Raw genomic sequence first — 23,718 nt, forward strand, 5'->3', positions numbered from 1 at the left:
TTTCTTATCCCTTTTGGATGAGTGACTGCACTTCCCTTTTCAACTTGTGGAAAAACATAAAGGTTAGAGAAGAGAACTGTAATGCATTAAATCAATAAACTGTAGGATCATTTACTCCCAAAATATGCCCCAAGCAGGTGAGAAAAGATAAATGTACACGTGGTCTGCTGTTAGTGACTCAAAGAGCATGACTGTCCCATTCCCTCAGAGTAGGCGTTCCTCACGAAAGCTCGGAATGAAGGGCTGTGCAGTCTCAGGCTTGGTCTGGAAGTGAGTAACATTCACCCTCAGCTCCTCCGGGGAATTTTCAAGATCTCTATAGAATGGTTTTAGGTATATGTTTGCCTCAGCTCCTCCGGGGAATTTTCAAGATCTCTATAGAATGGTTTTAGGTATATGTTTGCCAGGGCCACTAAGCATAATACGTCTTGGTAGTGGTTTTCTGGGTAACAATTGATGCCATTTCTCCTTTTTTTGCAACACCCACTTTAATATTCATCCACAATAATCAAGAGTGCAAAAGAATTGCCTCGCAACCCTGAGATTGTTCTATGTCTAACCAAACAGGGGGCCTTTACGATCTCCTTTAAACAAAACCCAATTTAGTAATTTTAATCCGCTCTGTCAGGAAGTTCTGCTTCATTAATCACAAATGCTGTGTCCTTGAAGGTACCCTGCACTTCTAACTCTTCACAACAGGGCAGCACTGCTTTGGATTTCTGAACTGGCTTCTCTCTCTTCACTGCCTCCTCCCAGGGCTTCAGTTACTATCAGCAGTGCTCGTCATAACGTGCCGTTCCTGTATAACCTGGGGGCAATACACTTCAGTGTTTTTGAGAGAGAAATTCTAGTGACGTCTATATTTATTTCTTCAACCCCTATCTATCCTTCTCTTAAATTCCAGACCTGGTGTCTGTGAAGCAAGTTAACTGTGTACTGGTTATCAACTTATCTGAGTCCACACTCACACCCAAGGGACAAAGGAAGCGTCTGATCCATGGTGAGCAGGTCCCCAGAGCCTCGGCAGAGCTTCCTGGGGCTGGTGGAGTCTCTGCTCCATGTGACCCATTTGTACCACAATTGAGGGATCTGTACACATAGCCTGCCCTGAGTTACACCCCTCAGGAGCAAAATGACCCACTGTGCTAAAGAGGTGATGAACTTCTTTTTTCTAGGCAGCACTGAAACAAAGCCCACACTGTTTCCACCAGCTCCTACCTCAAGACCTTACAGTCCCAGTGCACTCTACGATTATTCTTAAAATCTTCAGGTGAGCAAGGGAAAAGAGCTGGGTCTATTCACAACCACCCAGAGAACCGTTCGGCAGTATCCAACCTTTTTTTTTATTTGATATTTCAGTATTTAAATATTATTTTGTGCTTCTCAAAATTAGAAATATTTTGCCCACTGTCATCACCTTATTTAGAGCTACAATTAAATAATTTCACATGATTTCCCATGTCAAAACCTTTGATTAGCACCAGAAAGTTAATAGTAGCTTTCAGTGGAAAGTTAGTTGAAAACATGCCTTAAGCAATGCTTGATTCTAAGTGATACTTCATTCTTGAAAAGATCTTGCTGTTCTAATCCCTTCTTCTGCTTATGATCAGTCTTTAATGCTGTAATAATCCATGCCAAAAACTTAATACTTAGAATTATTTAGATATCAAAGCCTTTCCTTTTACATCTGGTTACCTCTTTGGGGGCACCAGGGGTGGGGTTGGGACGTTTGGATTTGCCCTGCTTCCTTCCTTATGTGATTTTTGTCATCTACCTTATGAAGTACAAAGGCCAGATCATCTAGTAATCTAATATTCATTTGAAATCAAATAAAAACATTTTATTTCTCATTGTATTAAATTCTACTTAAAGTGTCTCTCAGAAACATGTGTTTGTTAATTCACTTTTGCATAGTTACTAAAAGCATTATATTTTCATCAACTTGGTGTCACATGATTTGATAAGCCATGAATACTGTGGGCTTTAATGTCTTATGTTATCTATTAATAGTGAGTAAAAAAGAAATAAACATTTTTTTGGCCATCTTCTGACTGATTCGTAATAAAAAGAAGTTTCCTAAAATGAAAATAATAATAGATTTAATCAGAGAAACAAAACAAATCCCATCACATTCACACACACGATTAATGTCAGTCTTCAAACATCAAGTTAGAAAGAACATTGCTCTGTACGTTACCACAGAGCACATTCATTTTTGTAGGATGATACAGATGTAACAGAATTGCAGCTGTTCTTTATTTGCTCTTTTAAAGATTCAAAGATGTTCGAGGATTCAGTTTGCTCTGTCTTCCCCATACTGTGATTTGTTTTTTGAAATGGAGAGCTAATTTATAACAGATACAAAACTGTTTATCATTTTGCAGGTTTGCCAAAAATAAATGAAACTATTAATGACTACATTCTTGAGCAGCTGTTAATAAATTAGAATAAGATAACTTCATTAGAGTACTTGCTTAATGACATGGGCTGTATTTGTTTAATGTTGCTTTTCATAGAAGTGTATCAGCAAAATTAAATATAGCAACAAAAGTAAATGATGCTTTGTTTTAATATTTAAGATGTTATTTATCCGATCTTAGTCAGATTTTAAAGCTTACCCTTTGTGTTAAAACTAATGATTTCATTGTATTTTAAAACAAGTTATATCACTCATTTTATCTTCTATGTATTTTACATTTGTATGTCCAAAATAGTGACTTGAAACTGCTTTTAAATACTAACTTTAAAAGTAAAATTTCTACACATTTACCATAATTCTCTTTCTGAACCTAATATTAGTATTATTTTATTATTATAGAAAAGTTTACTTTGTCCTTCAGACAGAAGAACATCTTTTAGATTATTTTGATTTATGATGTATGCATGAATGAATAGAAAATATTCACATATCCCATTAATTAGAATGTATACATTCTATATTTGTTTACTGGGGTACATTTAATTACATACGTACTCTAATTAAAAAGAGAATTGGAGTACCTTCTAAGAATAGAGATACGTAGAGCAGAATAATTGGAAACATAACCACATACACAACATAAAATGGTTTTAAGGGATTTAGTTCATTTGTTTTACTCTATGCAGCCAAATTGGTAATATGGTAATATTGTGTTTTGTAAAAGTAACTGTTCTCAGATTGCCAGTTTCCGTGGCTCCTGTCCTTTTGGCAGTCCTTGCCAAGGTTTTAAACTAATAATCATAGAGGGTTATTTTAAGTCGTCATTATACTAAATAAAATTAGTTATCAGGTGATTAGAATTTTGAAAGGCTGATTTTCAGTATAATATAAAGAACACAGAGGAAAAAAGGGAATTTGCCATTTGGAAATGCATAATGTTTCTTATGGGTGGTAAATAACAGTTTTGTTTTGTTTTTTTTAAACTCCACCATCTACCCCCTCATGAACTCTTACTGCTGTACCCTTTCTTTGTCTAGGTGTTTTCAAATGACTACAAAAGTATGCAAAAACCTCTCACCTGTAAGACTGCAATTGAACTTGGGCATGGTCACTAATGACAGAAAATAGTTAGCACGTGAAAGCTGTTCAGGTGACCCTTAGCTGAAATGAATTCGTGGTCTAAAGACCAGTTCCTTAAGGACAGTTGTTTGTTTTACAGTTGGCACTCTCCAAATTGGTCCTGTGATTAAATGGGCATGGACACAGAGCTAACCTTTAACTCCCAGAGATGGTTCTCCTAGGAATGATTAAGGTACACCTGCAGGGCCATATCCCGACAGCTTGCATCACTTCTGCAGCCTGGGCTATCACATCATTATGGGGAACTGTTACTCCAATGTGCATGTGCCAGATTATTTCCAAACAAACAAGCAGTGCTGATTTATTAATAAGAGAATCACTATAAAAATTAATATTTTAAGTTAGCAAAACAATAAACAAAAGCTATTTCTTGATAATTTGTACTTCACAGTCCCCAGAAAAAAACCTGCTAAATTTTTTCTGCTACATTGAATATACTTCCAATTTAAAAATACTATTTTATGTCTACAGAACTGAAATCATATCACTCTTCAATATTTATTGCTCCTAATATGATAGGAATTATCCTGCAGTCTAAAAATTTAATACATATAGAAGCATAATTAGAATGTTTTTCTTAATAATGTATAAAAATATTCAAATCTTGAACATTTGACTACCACCCATTTTAGATAATTTTCATTTCCTTTCCGTTATGAGAACAATTTTAAAATAAATTTTAAAATAGTGAGATGACGTTCATAGAGTTAGAACTGTTTTCAAAAGAATCAATTTCTTTATAATCAGAACTGTACCTTTTCTCTTTAGAAATAATTGTTTTTCATCATTCCTTAGTGATTTGTTTGTATACGAAGATATTGGTGGGAATTTACCTTTGTTTATTTCATATACTTCTGATCAATTCCAACTCATGCCCAATTATATTACACTAAATTAACATAATTCAACAGATGTTGATATTTAAATGTTTTCTGGCATTCAAATCTCGGACAGCTGTCATCGAGCTTGGGGAAAAGGCAAACATTTAGAGTTAAATGCTGAACATATGCTTAAATTACTAATTAGAAAGATGGAATAAAAACTATGCATTATCCTTTCTGAGGACAGTAAACCTCAGATAAAGATTTTTGTAATATTTTTACATCAAGTTACAGTCCAAGGGTACTACAGTTAAGATTTCATGGATAACTTAATTTAACTTCAAATTTGGCCACTTAAAAATTATGAATAGTCTCTTCACTAAGCCTGAAAAGAGCCTTAATGACTTTATAGCGGCAATCTTAAGGATTAAAAAGAAACTCTTTCATTTACATTGTCAAGGTGGTAAGAGCAATGTGTAACAGTATCTTATTATAGAAAAAGTTATTATATATGGAAATAAAGAGAAAAATATAAGTTCAATGTATTTATTGACTGGCTTAAATATATTGTATATCCGACCTTGTTTATCTATATCCCCACCCACTCCTTCTTTCGTCCCCAAACCCACCTATCGTATTATTTGAATTAAAATTTATGTGTCTCTTCACAAGATAACAGCCTCTAGAAGGTTGCAGTACTATTATCACATCTATACAAAATAGCAATTTTTAATAAATAATAATACGTGTAAAATCCAGTTGATATTCACATTTCCTTGATTGATTTACTGCGTTATACTCTCTAAAATTCTTTTTGATTTTTAAATTCCTCTTTTCCCTCTCTTGTTCTCTCTCTGTCTCTGCATTGTTTTGGAGAAGTCAGGTTGTTTGCCCTATAAAATTTCCTGATTTTCTCCGCATGGTGTCATTTAACATACTCCTCTGTCCTCTGTGTTTCCCGTAAAGAACCTGGGTTACATTCACATTTGGTGTTTTGTTTTGTTTAGCAAGACTGTTTGAGAGGTGATTTTGTACACTTCTCTCACTTCTGTCTCTTTCTGTGATTGATTAGCCATGATGATCATTTCCCAGATTCATTCATTACAGGTTGCAAAATGGTTCTGTGTTAGTGCTATCATTATGTTCTTGTTACTTCTGTTAAAAACTTTCCCTTCTCCCATTATTTGATTACTGAAAGTACCGATTTTTAGGAAAAACAATATAAATACTTGATTCTTTCCCTTTAATTATCAGTTTTCAAAATTAATTGGTTCCCAACACTTTCCAAAGGTGAACGCTCTGATTTAAACACATTTGATGTGTTTCAGTCCATTAGTTATCGTCCTAATTGATGCTAAAATTAGCCCATCTGTGGCCAATGGGAGATCAGTTAAGCTGGTTCCTGAGTGTGTTCTTTGCTGCGAGGCTGTGCTTTCTGGTATGTTTACATTTTCTAGGCGTGCCTTAGACCTTTTCTGACGTAGACCAAGGGGCAGCCATTCCTTTAAGAAGTGCTGATTCCTTTGCTAGGAAATTGTTTCAGAAACCACAGTCTGGGTGTTAGAGGTGTCATTGTTATCACGCCTTTTCAGAGAAATGAGTTAAGATTTTTAAGAAAATACATAATGATTCATACTTATAGTTGCTGTTCAAATCCAAGACTTCATTGTCCTTTCCCCCATTGATTTTAATCTCTTTTTTCAACCATGTTAAAAATATTACATCTCAAAGACAAGAAGGTAATTTTCCATTTTATTTAACCCATCATATGCAGCAGCCTCAGAATCATCTTACTATGATGACCAGTAATCACTAAAAATAGTTTTAGATTTTTTCAGTATTCATTTTACACTTGGTATATGTTTCACTAAGAATATGCAGTTTCCTATGTTTTAAGGCAAACTGAAATAGTTTCGAAGTGTAGATATGCTGATGTATAACAACGTACATTAGTTTTCATTTTCAGAGAGAGAGCATTTTTAAATTCACTTTATTTTGTTTTACATATAAAAATATTTACAGAATCCAGTATAAAATCTGGATTTTCAAAGAAGTCTGGCTTCTAACTGGTCCCCTTCAGTTATTGCTTGCCCCCATATAGGCTTGTTTGGTTTTGTTTACAATTTATACTTTCATTGTCTTTTTTCTGTTTTTCTTTTCCGCCATAGCAGACATCTCTCTCTCTCCCTCTCTCTCGCTTCCTTTCCCTTTCTTTTCCTCCTCTCTCACTGTGGTCTCCCGTTTGGCTTTGAGGAAGGTGTTCCCCCCAGTGATTACCTTCATATTAATGCTTTTATGTAACAGTCTTGCTGGGTGCCCTTTCTTTCCCTTTTCAGCCACTTGCTGCTGTTCCCTCCTGTGAGCCGTGTTGAGGTTAGCTGACTTCTTTTGTCCTTCTCAACCCTCTTCCAAACATTTGATTGAAAGTAAATGATTACTTTGTTAGTACCTATAAGGCAGTCAGCAAATACTTGATTTTTCCAGGATAGTTTTTTCATCTATTTTTAGTTACATAAGAAAATTTATTTTTATTGATGCCTACCAAATCATAAGTCAATGCTTCTCTACTCTTTTTGTTTGTCTAAAATCCATTCTCTAGTTGATTCCTCTGGAAGTTCTCACTCAATGCTATCTTTTTGAGTTCTTATTAATAGTTTATGCATGATCTGTGTATCGAAAGGTCATTTTGATCAGATATGGACTCCATGGCTCATATTTTCTTCCCTTAGCTGTCTTAATATGTTAGTCCATTGCCTGTATAAAACATTGCTCTCCATGGCTGATGTAGTCTGATTTTCTGTCACGTACAAGTGACTTAGTTTTACTTGAACCCTCAGTGTACACTTGCCTTTTCTTTAAAGTCCAGGAGTTTGACTAGACTACATTCTGATGTTGGTCACTTTAGTGGGTTTTTTTCCCCCATGGGGATAAAGTATGCTCTTTCTGTAGGTAGTTTTTATTATTTTTAAAATAAATTTTAAGATTTTCTTTAATTATAATGTCTTATACTCATTTTGTTTTATAGCTTTGATTTTGTTATTTCAAAATTTTCTTTATTATATTGGACCTTCTTTGGCTGTCTTCTGTAGCTATTATTTACTAATCCTTTTAATTCTTTTCCTTTCAGTTTTTAAATTTTTATATTTAGCCTCTTACATTTTTTATTATATTTTCATACTCTATTTCCCCATCACATTTATTCACTGTTGTGTTCCTTCTAATTTTGTTTCCTTTCTGAAGTGATTTTTCCTTGTATCTTTAATTGCTTCCTGAATAGTCATCTCTCATTTTAAATCTTTTTTACCCAACACTTCATTTCTCAGCTTCTCAAGTTGTGATTGATTTGTTCTTTCATGGATTATATTATTTTCTTATTTTCCTTTAGCTTATTTTAAAATAATCAAGTATGGTTTCCAATTTTGTGGCCTTATCTTTCTACAGTGCTCTTACATATTCTAAGAACCATATTTTTCTTCTTTTACTAATTTTGTATGGGATTCTTGTGTCTTCACAAACCATTCAAAATTCAACTTTCCACCATCTACCTCTTCTTTTCTCTTCCCTGCCCCATTTTTTCTTACACCTTTTATTTCTTTTCTTCCTGTGGTCTGTGCCCTGCTCCATTTTACTTCCACTGCAGCTGTTTTTCCTTAATATGGGGTTTTTATGCTGGGAAATAGCTTTAATTTTCAATTTTAAGAATATGTAGTGTGCAACTGATCCAGCACCACAGAACTATTGCATCTTGGTTCTCTGGCATCATGGATAAGCTGGATCCCTCCAAATACCTCTCAGGTTGAGCTTCTGTTCTCATCTCAGATCCCTGCCCTTTCTATTGAGTGTTTAGTGGAGTTTTGGGGATTTTCCTGAACTTGGGGCCATTAGATGATTCCTCTGCTTTTTCCTGCATGGAAGTTGACATGGAGTCTCATAGATTTCAGTAACATACACCCAAACACCTGATTGGGAGTGAGGCGGGAGGGCTTGGGGAATAAATACCTTGTTGGCTAGTTATTGGTGTCCCGGGATATTTGATTATGCTACATTATTTGAATGTTATTATATACATTCAAAAACAGCACCATCCCTGCCACCATCTTCCTAGATTATCCTAATTATAACATTTTTTAAATGCAGGATTTCAGGACTTCTACATAGCACGATTATCTTTAAAGTGGGGTAACAAGTGATTATAGTGTTAAGTGGTTAGTGTTGTATTTCTCTGCTGATAAATTTAGCATGTGATGATATTTTAGTCTTTTAGCATGGCATTTTCTGTGTTTCTTTAAAAAAAAATTATGTTCCATGCAGTATTTCATGCCCACCTTTAAGGACCATTTATACTGAGTATAGAAAGTGCTGGGCTAAGTGATAGGTATGGACTCTAGATGCTACCGAATCTGCAGTCTAGTCAGAAAATCGGAATACTGTCCGTCACTTCTTTCAATCTCTCACTCTTGTCCCCTTTATCCGTTCTTCACACCATAACCAGAATGATAGTTGGAAAACTCAAGTCTACTTATGTATACTTAAAAATTCTTAATGGATTCCCTTTGCCTTTGGGACCAAATCTTGAATACGGCTTGCAAGGCCTTTCGTACTTGTTTGGCCTCATCTGCAGTTACTGCCTACCTTGATCTCTATGTGCCAGCTGCAGTGAGCATTTGTGAGGTCCTCAAATAAGCTGCCTTCTCTACAGGGGACTCTAAGACTCACAAGAAAGATAAGCAGTGTTGTGGGAAGTCAGCTTGAGAACCCAGGATTTGGTATGCTGTGTTCTGCTGTACTATCTGCTGTACCAGCATAAATGACGCATTCATATTTTAGTCTGTGGAATACATTTAGACCTTATTAGCTACTTATAAATCTTCTGTATTTCCCATTTGTATTGTATAAACAAATATGGTCTTGGCCCCAGAGTTTTGCAACTTACCATTGGACAAAAAAATTCCAAACTACATAGTGTTCAGTTTACCACATACAGATTTCCTCTGTGGGAAATTAGAGGATCCACTTTTGCAGACTGTGAGGCAAACACTCATTTACTCTTCGCAGCAACTCTGTGAGACTGGTTCTGTTATTATCTCCATTTTATGCATGAGAAAGGCCAAGCATAGAAAGGTTAAGTAACTTGTCCAGGTTCACCCAAGTTGTTAAGAGAGGGAGCAGGCATTGAATTTTATCTCTAGGTTCCAAAATCCATGCTCTTAGCCACTGTGCTATGCTGCCTCTCAAGATAAGTGGATATGTAAGTAAGGAGGGATGAAAAAAAAAAGAGAGAATCTAAAATATACTATTAGTGCCTTAAAGAAAATAGCTTCCCTACCATGTTTATAGTTAATACCATAATAGGTAAGATTTATTGAGTGTTAATGATATATTTTAATTCATTTAATTTCCAAAATACTCTGAGATAGATATTCTTCTTATCCTTATTTTAGATAAGAGGAAACAGAGGGTTAAATAAACTTTACCAAGTTGGTGGATAATTTATACAGCAGTGTCTTTTTTTTCAAGTCCTTTATTTCTATGCTATTTAAAAGTTAACTTCACTGCTTTCTGAAATCCTTTATCTTGTTTTGAAGCAAAATTGTAAATTCTTCTAAAATAGCCATCTTAAACATCATTTGGCTTGTTTTATTAATGTGCAAAGAAAAGTGGCAACATTCTGAAATCATGACTATCTGATCAGTGATAATTTAGAATTTGACTTCTGAAATTTAAAAAATATAGGGACTTGTGTGTTTTTCTAAAGAAATGCATTGTAGAAATGAAAAAAGGAAACACGATTCCCATTTGAAACAAATTTTCATAGGGTAGCATTTTTTCCGTGGACATTTAAAATCAGTAGACATTTTAAATATAGTGAGTAACAGATGTGAATTAAAATCATAAAGGATATTTGGTTTAAAAATCTCAGTGGCAAAACTAATCCTGAATATAAGCTAATGCACCAGTTATTTTAATTGAATTGAATTAGGAGAATCTTGAAATACTCTTCCTTATAATTATCAAGCACTAATGTTCATAAACTCATCACAAGCCTCCTGATATCTGGCTATTACAGTACATTTTATAGTCTAGTAAATATTTGCTAACAAGTCTATAAAACTTTTATGGATATAATATTTATCTACCAAAAGCTATCATGGAAGAGGATGGACTGAAAGCCTTTTCTTCATAAAGTTACGCTTAGCAAAATACAAAATTATGTAGAAAGGGAAACACTTTAGAATTCAGGTACATGCACGTACTGTAAACGCTAGCTAAAGTGAACAAGCTTGATTTTGCATATATTTATATCCCTAAGCCCAGGAAATGTACCAAATGAGTTTTGTCACTTTGTATTTTTATAAGTACGCACTTATATTAAAGAAATTTGAACTCCAATAAAAATATTGATTATCATAAAAAAAAGTTGCTATAAAAACTCCAGGATGCCTTGTTAAATTTCTTTCGATAACTATTCAATAAATGCCTGATATTGGCCAGGCATGTAAGTGCTAAGGTAAATGTACTTAAAGAAATATGCTTACTTCAGGGAATATATACTCTAGCTGGAGTATTGTTAGTTAATGTACTTATGTAGTCATAGTTTAAGGTAGAAAACCCAGTTTTCTCCAAGGAACGAGAGATTACTTCCAGCAATGGTATCTGAAAACCCTGCATAAAGGGGGTGGCATTTCAACTGGCTTTCCAGTTGAATTATACCAATAAACAGTAATAGAACTTAAAATAAGTTTGTATTTATGTGATAACAGTGTTTGAGATATTCCAAAGGAAAAGTAACTCTTTATGTATTTCAGAAATTTCAGACATTATGACACATAATCAAAACACCCAGCAGTTATTACCTTCTCAGTATGGAGAGAGAACCAGCAACCACATTTTTCTTTGTTCTTTAGTAGACATACTCAGCAAATGTACACTACAGCATGTAGAATTATGACATTAACATTTTCACATCATCGGACACTGTACAGAAAATAAAAGCTGATCTCAGTCTTGAGCCTCTTGCCACCGCAGTCATGCAAGTAATTGTAACCTCTATCGAATGAGTGAAGCCTCTCAACTTCAAGAGCTACCCTGGAAATGGGTCATCAGTTGACTCCATCTCTGTGTGAAGCAGTAACTCCCAGAATTATATCTACAGAGAATTATGGAGGGGACCTTTTCCATTGAATTCAATTTGTCAGTTGTTTAAATAACTGATTATATAAACTAAATAAGCAATTTATTTTTTTCTAGAGAATTTGTGAGTAGACAGATTCACTGAATTTACTGAAACTGGTTGTATACAAGGAGGCATCATCTCTTCCCATCGATTCAGATCTTTCCGAGTTCCAGTCATACTGAATTGCTTACAGAGTCCCAACTATATCACATCATGTGTTATTCTAATGCTTTTATGCCTCTGCAAAGGTGTTGTCACCTAGAGGCCTAGAATGCCCTGGTGTGCTGGTTCAGAGAAAAGAAAATTGGGTTGGAATCATTTTCCCACGTGATTGGTAGACTCGAACTCCTAAAAAATGAACACTACATCTTTTTTATTTCTCAATAAAAATATGTTTTCTATCTGATAGACTAGGGTATAGCACGCTTTACGTTTTCTGTAGAGATGTATTAAGTAGGGTATAATAAGCTAAGTTGAATGAGGTAGTGAAGGAGAAAAAGTAATTCTTCAGAGTCAAACATTTCCTGGTACAAATATAATAACTTCATTTTTTATTCTTGTGGTCTTTGACAAGTAACTGTTTCTCTGGGCCTCAGATTCCTCAGATATGAAATGGATCTTCATGTGGATTAAGTGAGATAAAGTATGTAAAAATGTCTGGAAATAATGCCTCTTATATAGTCAGAACCCAGTGAGCCCAGACTCTCTTAGTAGTTCAGATTATAAACTCTAAGACTTTAGAAGCCAACATGTATTCAAAGGAAGAAGTTAAAATTCACACACATACATATAAATGTATATGTAAATTTATTAAAAGGATTTGTTCTGTGAAGTTTGAATTCAGGATCCTGAGTGCCACGTGTGGCTCCAGGGCTGCAGGTTCCCCACCCTTGACAAAGTCTCTGGCATGTATCAAATAGGAAGATACAGTGAAAGGTCAGTTCAACAAACATCCAAATGTCATGTAATTAAGTAGATGAGGTAAATAGAAAAATGGGTCATGTGTGGACTTCACTCAAAAAAGTCAGGAATATTATGAATATCTCATAATTTTATTAATAGATATTAAAAATGGTAACCATGCCATCCTAGGAAACACTTCATAGTGTCATTAGGAGAGAGAGAATGTGGGTTTGTGGTCTGATCATTTTTTATTTAAGATACAAGATATTATCAAGATCACCCCAATTTTTTAAATATAGACACATATCCTCTTGCTTTAATGGTGATTTCCAAAAGAATCATGCATAATTTGAGTAAGTTTTTAATCTCTTCTAAGAATCAACAATAACATTTTTATCATTTTTAAGGAAATTACAATAAGCTTAATTGTTGAAACTCTATACTAAATATCAATGATAATCAGATTCCAGAAATGTATATTAATAGCTAGGAATCAAGTAAATTAAATCAATAACAGTTTACTAAGTGCCTACTATTTCCTAGGTACTAAGGTGTGAAGAATAAAAGAATACTCCAAGATGCCTCAAATATCTTAGATTCTACTTGGACAGACAATATCCAAGTTTGAACTCAGGCGAAATGAACTTTCCTCAATTTGCCCAAAGAGGTGGTCTGCTACTGTGGCCTTGTAGCCTTGTGGATTTATTACATCATATACTAATTTCTTGTTCATATATGTTTACTATATTAGGCTGTCAACTCCTTGAGGGTGGGAGCTGTCTTGTTATTTTTTAATTTATTTATCATCTAGTAGAATACATGATAGTCAAAATTTATTAATTGTTAAATGAATATTTTTACAGCAAATTTAAGCAACAATTCAAGTAAGAAGTGTTGTTATTTTTAAAATGCATGATTGATTGGCAAAGGATTGATTGTAGAGGCAACAAATGTTACAGTAGTTTGATTCATTTTAGTCCAAAAACCATTTCTTATACCTCTAGTACATGAAGAAGCAAAGCTAGGTTCTGGAAATTAGATGTGGTTCGTGGTCTCAAGTTGTTTTCATATATATTTAATTTACAGTCCCCTCTAATCTAAAAGCAACTTGAGTCACATACTATACAATATGGTAAGATGTGAACAGAGTATGCACAGCTTGATATAGAAAGACAGAGAAAAAAACACATGGAAGGGTAGTGAGAATAGGAACGTTTAAAGGAGAGAAAGAACATTTAGACCTGAGCTCACTGGGAGAATTGTGAAGGTAGGACTTGCAGAATTAGGACACACGGAAAGGCTGTTTTTTGAAGTGGGTACAATGCATTGCTCTAGTGTCTGTATGTATGTGTATGTATTTATGTGCGTGTGTGTGTGTATATATATATATATGTATGTATATGTACCAAAACAAAAAAATCTGAAGGAAATTGGACAAAGCTGGGAAGCATGATGTCAGCATGATATAAGCTAAGGTGAGACAGCAGTTCTGCCAGATAAATTTTCAGAAACCCCATTGAATAATTTGCACTGTGAAAAGGCTAACATTCGTCTGGACGTGAATATGTCTTCATTCACAGATGTTCTAATAATTACCTGAATTGCACAAAACAGTCCCCACCATTTTCAGGTATCATTTGAGTAGAATGACGAAAAGGCACAAAAAGAAGGAGCATTTAACTGAGCTGTTTAGGCATATGGAAGTGTGTGTTCAGGAACCCACATTAACACATTGATGGAACGATGATATCATTAGAACCGCAGTCCCTCCAGGAGAAAGAAACAAGACATCTGTGAAGCAGGAGGTACCAAGCTGTGCCAAGAGAAGATCAGCAGCAATGGGTTGACATGAGACTATCACTGGGGCTCCGTTTCAGTGACTAATAGGCTTTTGTTGCATTTTTGAAAAAAAAAAAAAAATGAATGCTGTATAACACATTTAAAGCAAGCAGAACCAGCACAAAGAAAAACCTTTTTATTAACTACAAAAAAGAAAAAAAACCCATGTGTTATTTTCAGATTTCCCAAATTCATTCTTTGTTGCGGCATATTGTTCAGATTAATGAGTTCTTTCTGTCTTGACTTTGTTCGGAGTGTGTTTTAGTGGTGCCCTACTCTAAGCATTCTCCTGCGGTTATTGTATGGCAGAGTGCTTACCATCAGTTCCTCCTAACTGTGTGACTCTAGGTAAACCATTTAACTTGTCTGTGCCTGGGTTTCTTATCTGTAAACTGGGAATGACAATGATAGTAAGATTAATAGCTAACGGTTATTTATTGCTCACTGCGTGCAGGCACTGTGACAAAATGTTTTACCCAAATGATTTCTAAATAAAATCATCAAAAAAAAACTCTTTTCATGGTAAGTAGTAGTCTAATCGCAGTTCTCAAAGTTAAAGAAATGAAGGCAAAGAGAATTTAAGTAACATGCCATAAGTTAGTAAAACTCCTCAAACATTGACACATACAGAAATAAGTGGGATTTTTCAGAGATCTAGCGGGGAAGCAAAAACCATGTCACCAGAAAGAACCTGTTCTGACTCCCTGGTTCATAGTTGGAATTAACACCACATTTTTCACAGTGGGAAAAGTTTGACTTTGCTTTTGACAAAGAAATTCATCCAGCTGCCAAAACCACTTACATTTATCAATTCAATTTTTTTCATCTTTATAACTCCTCTAGTTATAATTTATATCCTTTTGTTGCATGCCTGTTATAAAAAAAAAATATGATAGGTATAAAGAAGAAATCCTGCAAAATGTTACCACACAGAAATAATCATTGCTAGTATTTTGTTGCATAGTTTTCCACACCTTTCAGCAACACCCGTGATTATTCATTGATTACAACATATTTAGTGTAACAAGAAGAAAAGTAAAGCAAGATAAGGAGCCCAAGAGTGCAGGGGTTACTTTTTTTTAGAGTCTGGTAAGTGTAGATATTTGGTTGAGACTTTTTTTAAACTTATAACATTAAACTAAATTTTGTAATACTGTATTTTTATAAGGTGACCTATGTGTGTGGCATTTTTTAAATATTCCTTAGAAATTATTAAATAGGTATTTCCTTTTTTTATTTGAGAACGTTACAGGGTACGTGGGTTTTGTTTACATATTATTTTGCTTTTGTGCAGATTGAGTCACAGTTAAACACATTAGTGCCCTCCACCCAGATAGTGTGCACTGTATCCAATAAGTGTGAACTTACCCATCCCCTCCCCCCAGTTTGATTTTCACTGAAATTTACTTCCGTTGTGCGTTTAAGTGTTGATAGATTAGTTTCAATTTGGTATTGAGCACATGCGTTTGTTTCTCCACTCTTGTGATGTTTCCCTTAGAAGATTGGTTTCCAGTTCCCTCCAGATTGTCCAGAAAGACACTAGATCACCATTTTTAATGGCTGAGTAGTACTCCAAACTATGTATGCATGTGCCACATTTTATTAATCCATTCCCGTATTGGTGGGCACTCGGTTTGTTTCCACAGCAATCATTGAGGAAAATTTCCCAGACCTTGCTAGAAATCTAGATATCCAGGACTTCTGGCAGATTCCTTGTAAGGAGGCAGCTCACCGCAACACATCATCGTCAGGCTGCTAAAGTGAACATGAAAGAAGCGCTCGTGTGTGCAGCAGGGTGAAAACTGGAGGTAACCTGCAGAGGAAAACCGATTAGACTTAACTGCTGACATCTCAACTGAAATCCTACAAACATCAGCCTTCTAAAACAGTTTCTCATACAAGGGAGAAATAAAGATTTTCTCAGACAAGCAGTCACTGAGGGAATTTGTGAAGACCAGAGCACCTTTCAGGAAGTACTCAGACCTGCATTATACAATGCTCACCCAAGTTGAATGGATAAAAAAAGTGCAAAGAAGGTGTCTGCTATCTCCAGGAAACACATCTAACCCACAAGGATTCATTTAGAATCAAGGCGAAAGGATGAAAAACAATATTCCATGCAAATGGAAACCAAAAGAATGCTGGTATAGCCATTCTCATATCAAATGACACTGACTCCAACTTAACAAAAATAAAGACAAAAATAGTCGCTACCATCCTTGGTGCTGGTGAAGGGAGCAATTCAACAAGAAGACTTAATAATCCCCTGTATTTATGCTTCCCAGGTTCATAAGCCAAATTCTACTCACTTTAAACAAAATGATAAACAGCAGTGCCGTAATTTCTGGGGACTTCAACAACTTCAGTGCCAGAATAGGACAGAGCCCATGAGGTATACATGACAGTTCATGTGTACCTCAGCCGGGAAGGACGCGTTGGGGTTGACATACCCATCAAGGACAGTGACTACCATGGCTTCCAGTGCTTTGGCCAAATCTCAGATGCGTGGCCTCTTAGCCAGGCGCCTGCGAATTTACATCGTTGGAGCATTAGTTGTATCCCTGGGGGTTGCAGCTTTCTATAAGTTTGCTGTGGGTGAACCAAGAAAGAAGGCATATGCAGATTTCTACAGAAATTATGATTCTATGAAAGATTTTGAGGAGATGAGGAAGGCTGGTGTCTTTCAGAGTATAAAGTGATTTTGGAATATAAAGAATTTCTTTGGGCTGATTTACATAGATGTTTGTCACTGACCCGTGTTCCTGAGCTATGAATATGAGTGGTAAATAAATGATTAATAAATTCAAAAAGAAAACAAAGATGAAAGGGACTTCACCAGAACTCTAGCACAAATAGCTCCAACAGAAATTTACCAAACATTCTACCCCCAAACTACTGAATATTCATTCTTCTCATGGTATTTTCTGTTTTAGATTGTGAATAGTGTGGTTTGAAAGTGTTGAGTCAGCAGGGCGTGATGGCTTACGCCTGTAATCCCAGCTACATGGAAGATTGACGCAGGAGGATCTCTTGAAGGCAGGAGTTTTATAGCAGCCTGGGCAACAGTGAGAACCCATCTCAAAAAAATGAAAAAGGAAACTGTTCAGTCTATTGTTTGGGTGACCCTCTCTGTTAGTCTTTCAGAATCAAATTAAAAAGCATGTATCCTTTTTCTAGAAAAGTGCACATACATGCATTTTGAACATGATTTCCCACCTTGTTTCCTGCACCTCATCCTTGCACACTACACTTCAGCCACATGGCCCTGCTTTGGGGAATAAGGAGAGTTCTTGACTGGCAGGACGGCAGCGAGAGTGAAACCAGGTCACCGAACTCCCAGGGAAGCCTCCAGACACTGCAGTGCCTCCCGCCTGTGTAACCCAGAAGAAACATGGTGGGCGTTACTGCCAGAGCAGCCTGCAGTTACTCACAGCATGTTAAAGCCTAGGAGGTAGGTCTGGACTCCTGCACACTAGCCAGCAGAGAGTTACATCCCAGGGCAGAGCCTCAGACCGCAGGAGAGGGAGGATTAATCAACTTAGGCTCAAGAGTTGCCACAGCCAGGAGCAGCTGATGTTTGGACCAGGCTCAGCAGGCAGCGTTAAAAAGAGCCTCCAACACCAGGCTGCATTTCAAGGCCATGTCTGGGGAGATGCAGGCAGTGACCTAGTTCTAAAGAACTAAGTTCCTGTAAGGTTTGTGGTGAGAAAAGTCTGGAGTAAAGCATGGATCCAATTACTGGAACCCAAGTAGTGACTTCAGCGCATCGAGCTAAAACTTAAACCACCCCTTCTTAAGATGGAGAGTGTTCCAAAAAGAAGGTAAAAGGAATGGAGGCAGAATGTGCAGTCAAAGGACCAAAGCCAAAAGGTGCCAGAGCCCAAAACTGGTCAGGGTGTAGTCAGCAATACCAAATGCAGAGAGCAGCTGTGAACGACCCAGGAGATCACACAGAAGAAACAGCTTTGACAGAAAACACCATTAAAAACGGGGATTTAATGCAGTGCTCCAAGAAGTTAAAAAATCGTTTATGCTTGAAAGTACTTGATACTTATTGTGTGTTTGGCTACAACAGAAAAAGAGCTAGACAATGATGTCTGCTTGTTCAGTTTAATACGTTGAGACATATTGACACCAAGTAAAGTGGGGGGAGGGCAATTTAAATGTAGAAAGGAAGTTCACACAGGGCTGGAATTTCCGACCCCCATCTCTCTCTGCCGTAGGATTGCTCCTCCAATGACACCACAGACCTGCTTTATTTCTGTGCAGCTGATGCCCTGTCCAGGCCGATATTTTTCTAACTGACAGTGAGTGTTCTTGCCAAATGCCAGGGCCCATAGTCACATCTGTTTGTCTCTCCTCTGCAGCTTGACCAAGGCTGCTTGGGAACACATTTTATCCAGGGGGCAGCTTTAACTAGGCCTAATTCTCTGAAAAGCCTGCACTGGTAATTGCATACGATGAAGAGACAAGTTCCTGTTGTCGTCAATATTATCGTGTTTGACACTGCTTGCTTCGGTCCCTGGCAGCCCAGGTCAGAAGCCACGTTTTCAGGCAAGGTGGTCACAGTAGGGTTTGTGTGTCTAGTTTTTATTTGGAGATTTTTTTAGATTGTTTGGTTTTGTTACTTTTTTCCCTCCAGACAAAATGTCCAACTTTTCCTACCCCCACACCATTTAAAGGCTAGCTGATAGCTAATGATGCAGATGAACAAAGTGAAGTCTTTTTACAAAGCAAAATAAAACAAAAAAGACTTCTTGCATTCTGCTTTTCTAATATTTAATAGGGGAAATTTCAGAAGTAATACAGAAGAAACCATGTTTTCAGTCATAACTGACAGACCCATCCCATATGGAACAATATTATTTATCCTTTCCATTTAAGAGATGTGTTGGTTTTGAAGGGTCTCCCTCTCCTCCCCAAGCAAATGCTTCAACTGAAAACAATTGAAAACTGATCTAGTCGGTTGGTGTTTTTCTGGCAATGACCTACAAAAAGACCTCAGTGTTATTTTTCAGTGGCTCTGGGTCTGATCATAGAGCATTGTATTGCCAAACTCAAAACACCACAGAAAAAAAGAAACCAAAAATTCCAACCATCACCTTGAGAATAGGAGTGTTCTGCTCTGCAAAGACAAATAACTCATTTAGACCAAAGAAACAAAACTGCCTTTGAGAGGTTCATTGATTTTAAATTAAAAAATAACTGCTATGTTTTACATTAAGAGTGACAACTAAATAACAAGGTAGACCTTGTTTAGTGCTTTTTGTAAGAACTCCATTGCACCTGTCTACAGGGAAAGGAGGGAAGAACAAACAGAAATGGGGTAATCTTACTGATCAATAATCCAGATCTCTCAATGTGCTATAGCAGGGAGTCAATTCTTGACAGAATTTCTGAAATACAGCTAGCAGATTTTCTTCTTGCTGAGGTCCTCGGGTTCAACGTACCTGAGTTTATTAACTTTAATTTTATTGTCCTCGACCCTGGTACAGATAGGATAATAGAGTTGAATGAAAATAAAGTATCCTATCTTCTTTGTAATGAAACCCAAAAGGGAATTTTGGGACCAATAGCTAGAAAAAAAGGTTTAGAAAAGGGAGTTGTTCCTGAAGTTTGTTTTTCCCTATCTTTGTAGCAAGCTTCCCTAATAAATTGTAGGAAGTATAAAAAATAAAGTTTTAAAAGCAATATTGACTTGGGAGAGTGATTTTTAAGCAATTAGAATACTCCAATTATATACAACTAGTGCAAAAAACAATTTAAGTAGAAACCAGCAATATTAATGGTCACAATGAACACCCACTAAACATCAGACACATGTTATTTCTTCTGTAATATTTTGATACATGTATCAAATGTGTAGTGATCAAGTCAGGGTATTGGACTATCCATTACCTCTAACGTTTACCATTTCTTTGTGTTGGCTCTATTCCCACATTCTGTTCTACCTATTTCAAAATACACAATATATTGTTAACTATTTTCCTACTGTGTTACTGAACCCTGGAAGTTGACCCTTCTACCTGTATGTTTGTACCCATTAACCAACCTCTCCTTATTTCCCCTTAGACCACACATGCACACACTTCCCAACCTCTAACTATCCTTTTACTCTCTACCTCCAGGAGGCCAACTTTTTTTGGTTTAGTTTTATAAAACAATCCAGAATTAAGACCATTCATTGACTACCTTCTCACCCCTGTCTTCCTCTTCACCCGTTTATGCCAACACAGGGAAGTTTCACTGTGCAATACCTTTGTACCTCTCTTTAGTTATTATGACTGAAATGACTGTCCTGGGAGGAAATGCGGACCCAGACTGTGGTAAACCTAGTTGGCCTCCTCTCTCTTCAGTCTCTGCCCATACCCAGGCTTTCTACCAGATCCCGGGAATCTGGTCTACTTTCCCTCCTTCTCTTAAACCTTTAGTGATTCCACATCAGCTAACAAGTCTAAAAGCCTTCATGTATATATGGCCCCATGACCCAGCATTTATATTTTATAGGCCTTTCTCCAAACATAAGTCTTTTATCATTTAAGAATTCCTTCTACAGCAAATACAGAAAACCTAACCAGCAGTGGCTTAATCTGTAAGAATATTTATTATGTTTTAACAGAGAATCAGAAGTAGCTAGTCCATGGGTTGGTTTTCACAGCTCCATAACAGAAGGACCACACTTCAAAATTCAGATTCTCAGTTTATTCCTGTTTTCAGAATGGTACCTTCCTTTCCTCCTCAGCTATTCCTGATATCTGAGCCTGTTAGGTTTATGCTCTGCAGAAGGTAAATTTTACTCCAGTCTTATGCAAAGGGGAGAGTTCAAGAGAGATAAGGTATATGAAAGAATAATTTTTTACAGAAAGGTAATATCATGAATCTCATACAAAAGGGAATTGTAAACAAGTAACAAGTGTAGATAAGTGTTAAAGAATTTATTTACCTCATTAATAAATGAGGGAACCAGGCAGATGTTATAACAAGTTCAAAGGAGAAGTCAAAGAAATACAAATTCATATGGAGTAAAAGAATATGGAAATGAATGTATAAATGGACATAGAGCTAATGTTCTACAACAGAAAGGGCTGTCCTTCTTCCAGACAGAATTCATCTCCATGTTTATAGTAAATAATTATTTCTCATTGCTCTTCAGTTATCACAACTTAAAGCTGTAAAATAACTCCCATAGAATTTGATGACTAGAAGGGTGTACTCTGAAAGCATAGTTTATTCACTGAAGCACAAATTTTTTTCTTAACAAAGTAAACAAATTATAGTCAATGCAATTATGTTTAGAATTCTTCAAAGGACTAAATATTAATAAAATAATTTAGTAGTAGTAGTTATTAAAGTTGGTTGTGCCTGCCACCACCAGCACCACCTTCCCTAATTATTTTATATGTGCACATTTATAACTTTATCTCCTCACTCAGACTTTAAATTCTTCCAATTACAAGAATCAGATGTTCCACTTTCTTTGTATTTTCCACCTCCCCTTTCCTTCTCTCACCATTTTTACCACCACTGGAGTCTTAGGCTGAGTCCAGAGTAGATACTAATTCTTGCCGAATGTGTGAATGAGTCAATTTTAAATGTATATAAAAAGAACGTCTTCTCTGTGATATTATTGTAACTTTTAAATTTATATGTAGTCTTAAAAAGTAGATGCAATCAATCATTTATTTTTTTTTTCTTGGCATCATGAGCCAAGACCACATGAACAAAATCTAATTAACATGCCACACATTATACATATTAGTAAACACTTTGAAAGCAAAGAAGAGCTACATTAGTTGTTAAAATATTCTAATAATTATTATTTATTCCATAGTAGTGAAACAGTATGTACTCAACAAAAAGTAAAAGAAAACTAGACAAATGCCCATGTATTATTAAGCTGTGTTGATGGATTTTTATGTTATATTTCTTGAGGGGAGGCTGTTTGTGCCTTTTGATTATTCCTATCATCAATTATGGCCATTCTTTTTGCTTTATAACTAGAGACTATATTTGAAATAATTTTACTCTCCCACACTAATTTTTCATGATATTTAAACATCTGAGTATGTGGATATGTGTATGTGTGTTTTGGATTTTATCTGAATTGATTTTAATCAATTTTTGCCTCTAATATTATGGTTATTCTCAAGTTGGGTTCTGTAACACCTATAGATACTACCAGATATGGCTACATGTGGTATATTACTAAAGGAACGTGTGTCCTCATAAACATGCTTCATTTATTTCTACTTCATGTTACCCAGGCCCTATCCCAAGCCCACATCAAGGATTATGATCTAGGAAATGAATACAGAATCTTTCTATAGTTTGAGAAGTTTGAAGACGTTTCAATTCTTTCCATCTTTTTATTAGCCCTTCTTGATTTCCAAATGGGCTAATCTGTATTTTAAAAAACTTTGTCATTTGGGAGACCAACATTAGATAGAAAAATCTAATTGTAACTGGTTCTGCAAAAAGCAGAAGGTCTACTTCTCAGTTCTTATAGATCATGTCTTACCAATGGAACCCAACATCATGTCGGCCTATTTGATAGAAGTGTACCAGCATTAATGCTTTCAAGTTGTGTTTCCTCACCTAGCTAATAAATAATTAACTGAAGAATTCTGATCATATGAATTATAAGGGAAGCATCACTATTTCCTTCTATTTAAAATGTTTTAAAAGAATTCACTGCTGTGTAATATCCTAAAAGAAATTGGTCATACTTTTCCTGTAATAAATGTTGTTCTGACAGTAAAGCATTAGTAACCAATTGATAACCTAGCAACAATATTGTGATCTCTTTAGATAATTAATCTTAGCTATTTTCCTGTCAGAAGCAACAGTGCTTGATTTTACATTGAGCTAGAAAGATTGCCAGTTTTGAAAATTAAAAAGCATTCCTTTTATATTATTCATTCCAGTAACAATTTATGATGGCGCATTTAGCTGCTGAACACTTGTCAACAAACGTAATTATGTTTCGATATAAACAAGATTGGTGATTTTACCATGCAGCTCCATCTTTGTTGAGAATGTTTTGATTTAGGTTCAGATTATACAAGCTGAGTATTTATGTGTCATGTTTTCCTCCTTTGTTAATAGTTTTTTCTGATAATTACTTGTAGGCAAACAAGCATGCATTTAGGATCCTTATGCACGGGAGACATCAAACGCAGAAGAAAAGCTGCACCTTTGCCTGGACCTACTACAGCAGGTAAAACAAAAGAGCGACTGGAGTGAAGCACAAATGTACAGTTCGTGACACATCAAGAGTAAAATGTGTAGCCAGTCCTTAACTGTTTGCCCTGAAAAAGAGGCACAATTGCAAGAAATTGTTAAAGCGCACAGTCTACATTTGGTGTCAGGATGTATAGCGTGTTCCTTGTGTAGATTTTCCTGGCAGCCAATCATTAAAATAT

At 35.8% G+C, this 23,718-nt stretch overlaps 2 protein-coding genes across 2 annotated transcripts in view; both read left to right on the forward strand.

Annotated features, from left to right (window-relative positions):
- The window catches only part of GPATCH2 (G-patch domain containing 2), a 191,419-nt gene that overhangs the window by 142,718 nt on the left and 24,983 nt on the right, over positions 1-23,718 (forward strand). Inside the window, exon 9 of the mRNA XM_053606808.1 lies at positions 23,425-23,513. Coding sequence (XP_053462783.1) covers positions 23,425-23,513 — 89 coding nt within the window. The remainder of the gene's footprint in view (positions 1-23,424; positions 23,514-23,718) is intronic.
- LOC128596939 (cytochrome c oxidase subunit 6C-like) lies at positions 16,737-17,305 on the forward strand. Its single transcript, XM_053606810.1, has one exon. It carries the CDS (start codon positions 16,768-16,770, stop codon positions 16,993-16,995), a length of 228 nt encoding a protein of 75 aa, XP_053462785.1. The 5' UTR covers positions 16,737-16,767; the 3' UTR covers positions 16,996-17,305.

Source organism: Nycticebus coucang, chromosome 10 (assembly GCF_027406575.1).
Source record: "Nycticebus coucang isolate mNycCou1 chromosome 10, mNycCou1.pri, whole genome shotgun sequence".
NCBI classification, from domain to species: domain Eukaryota; kingdom Metazoa; phylum Chordata; class Mammalia; order Primates; family Lorisidae; genus Nycticebus; species Nycticebus coucang.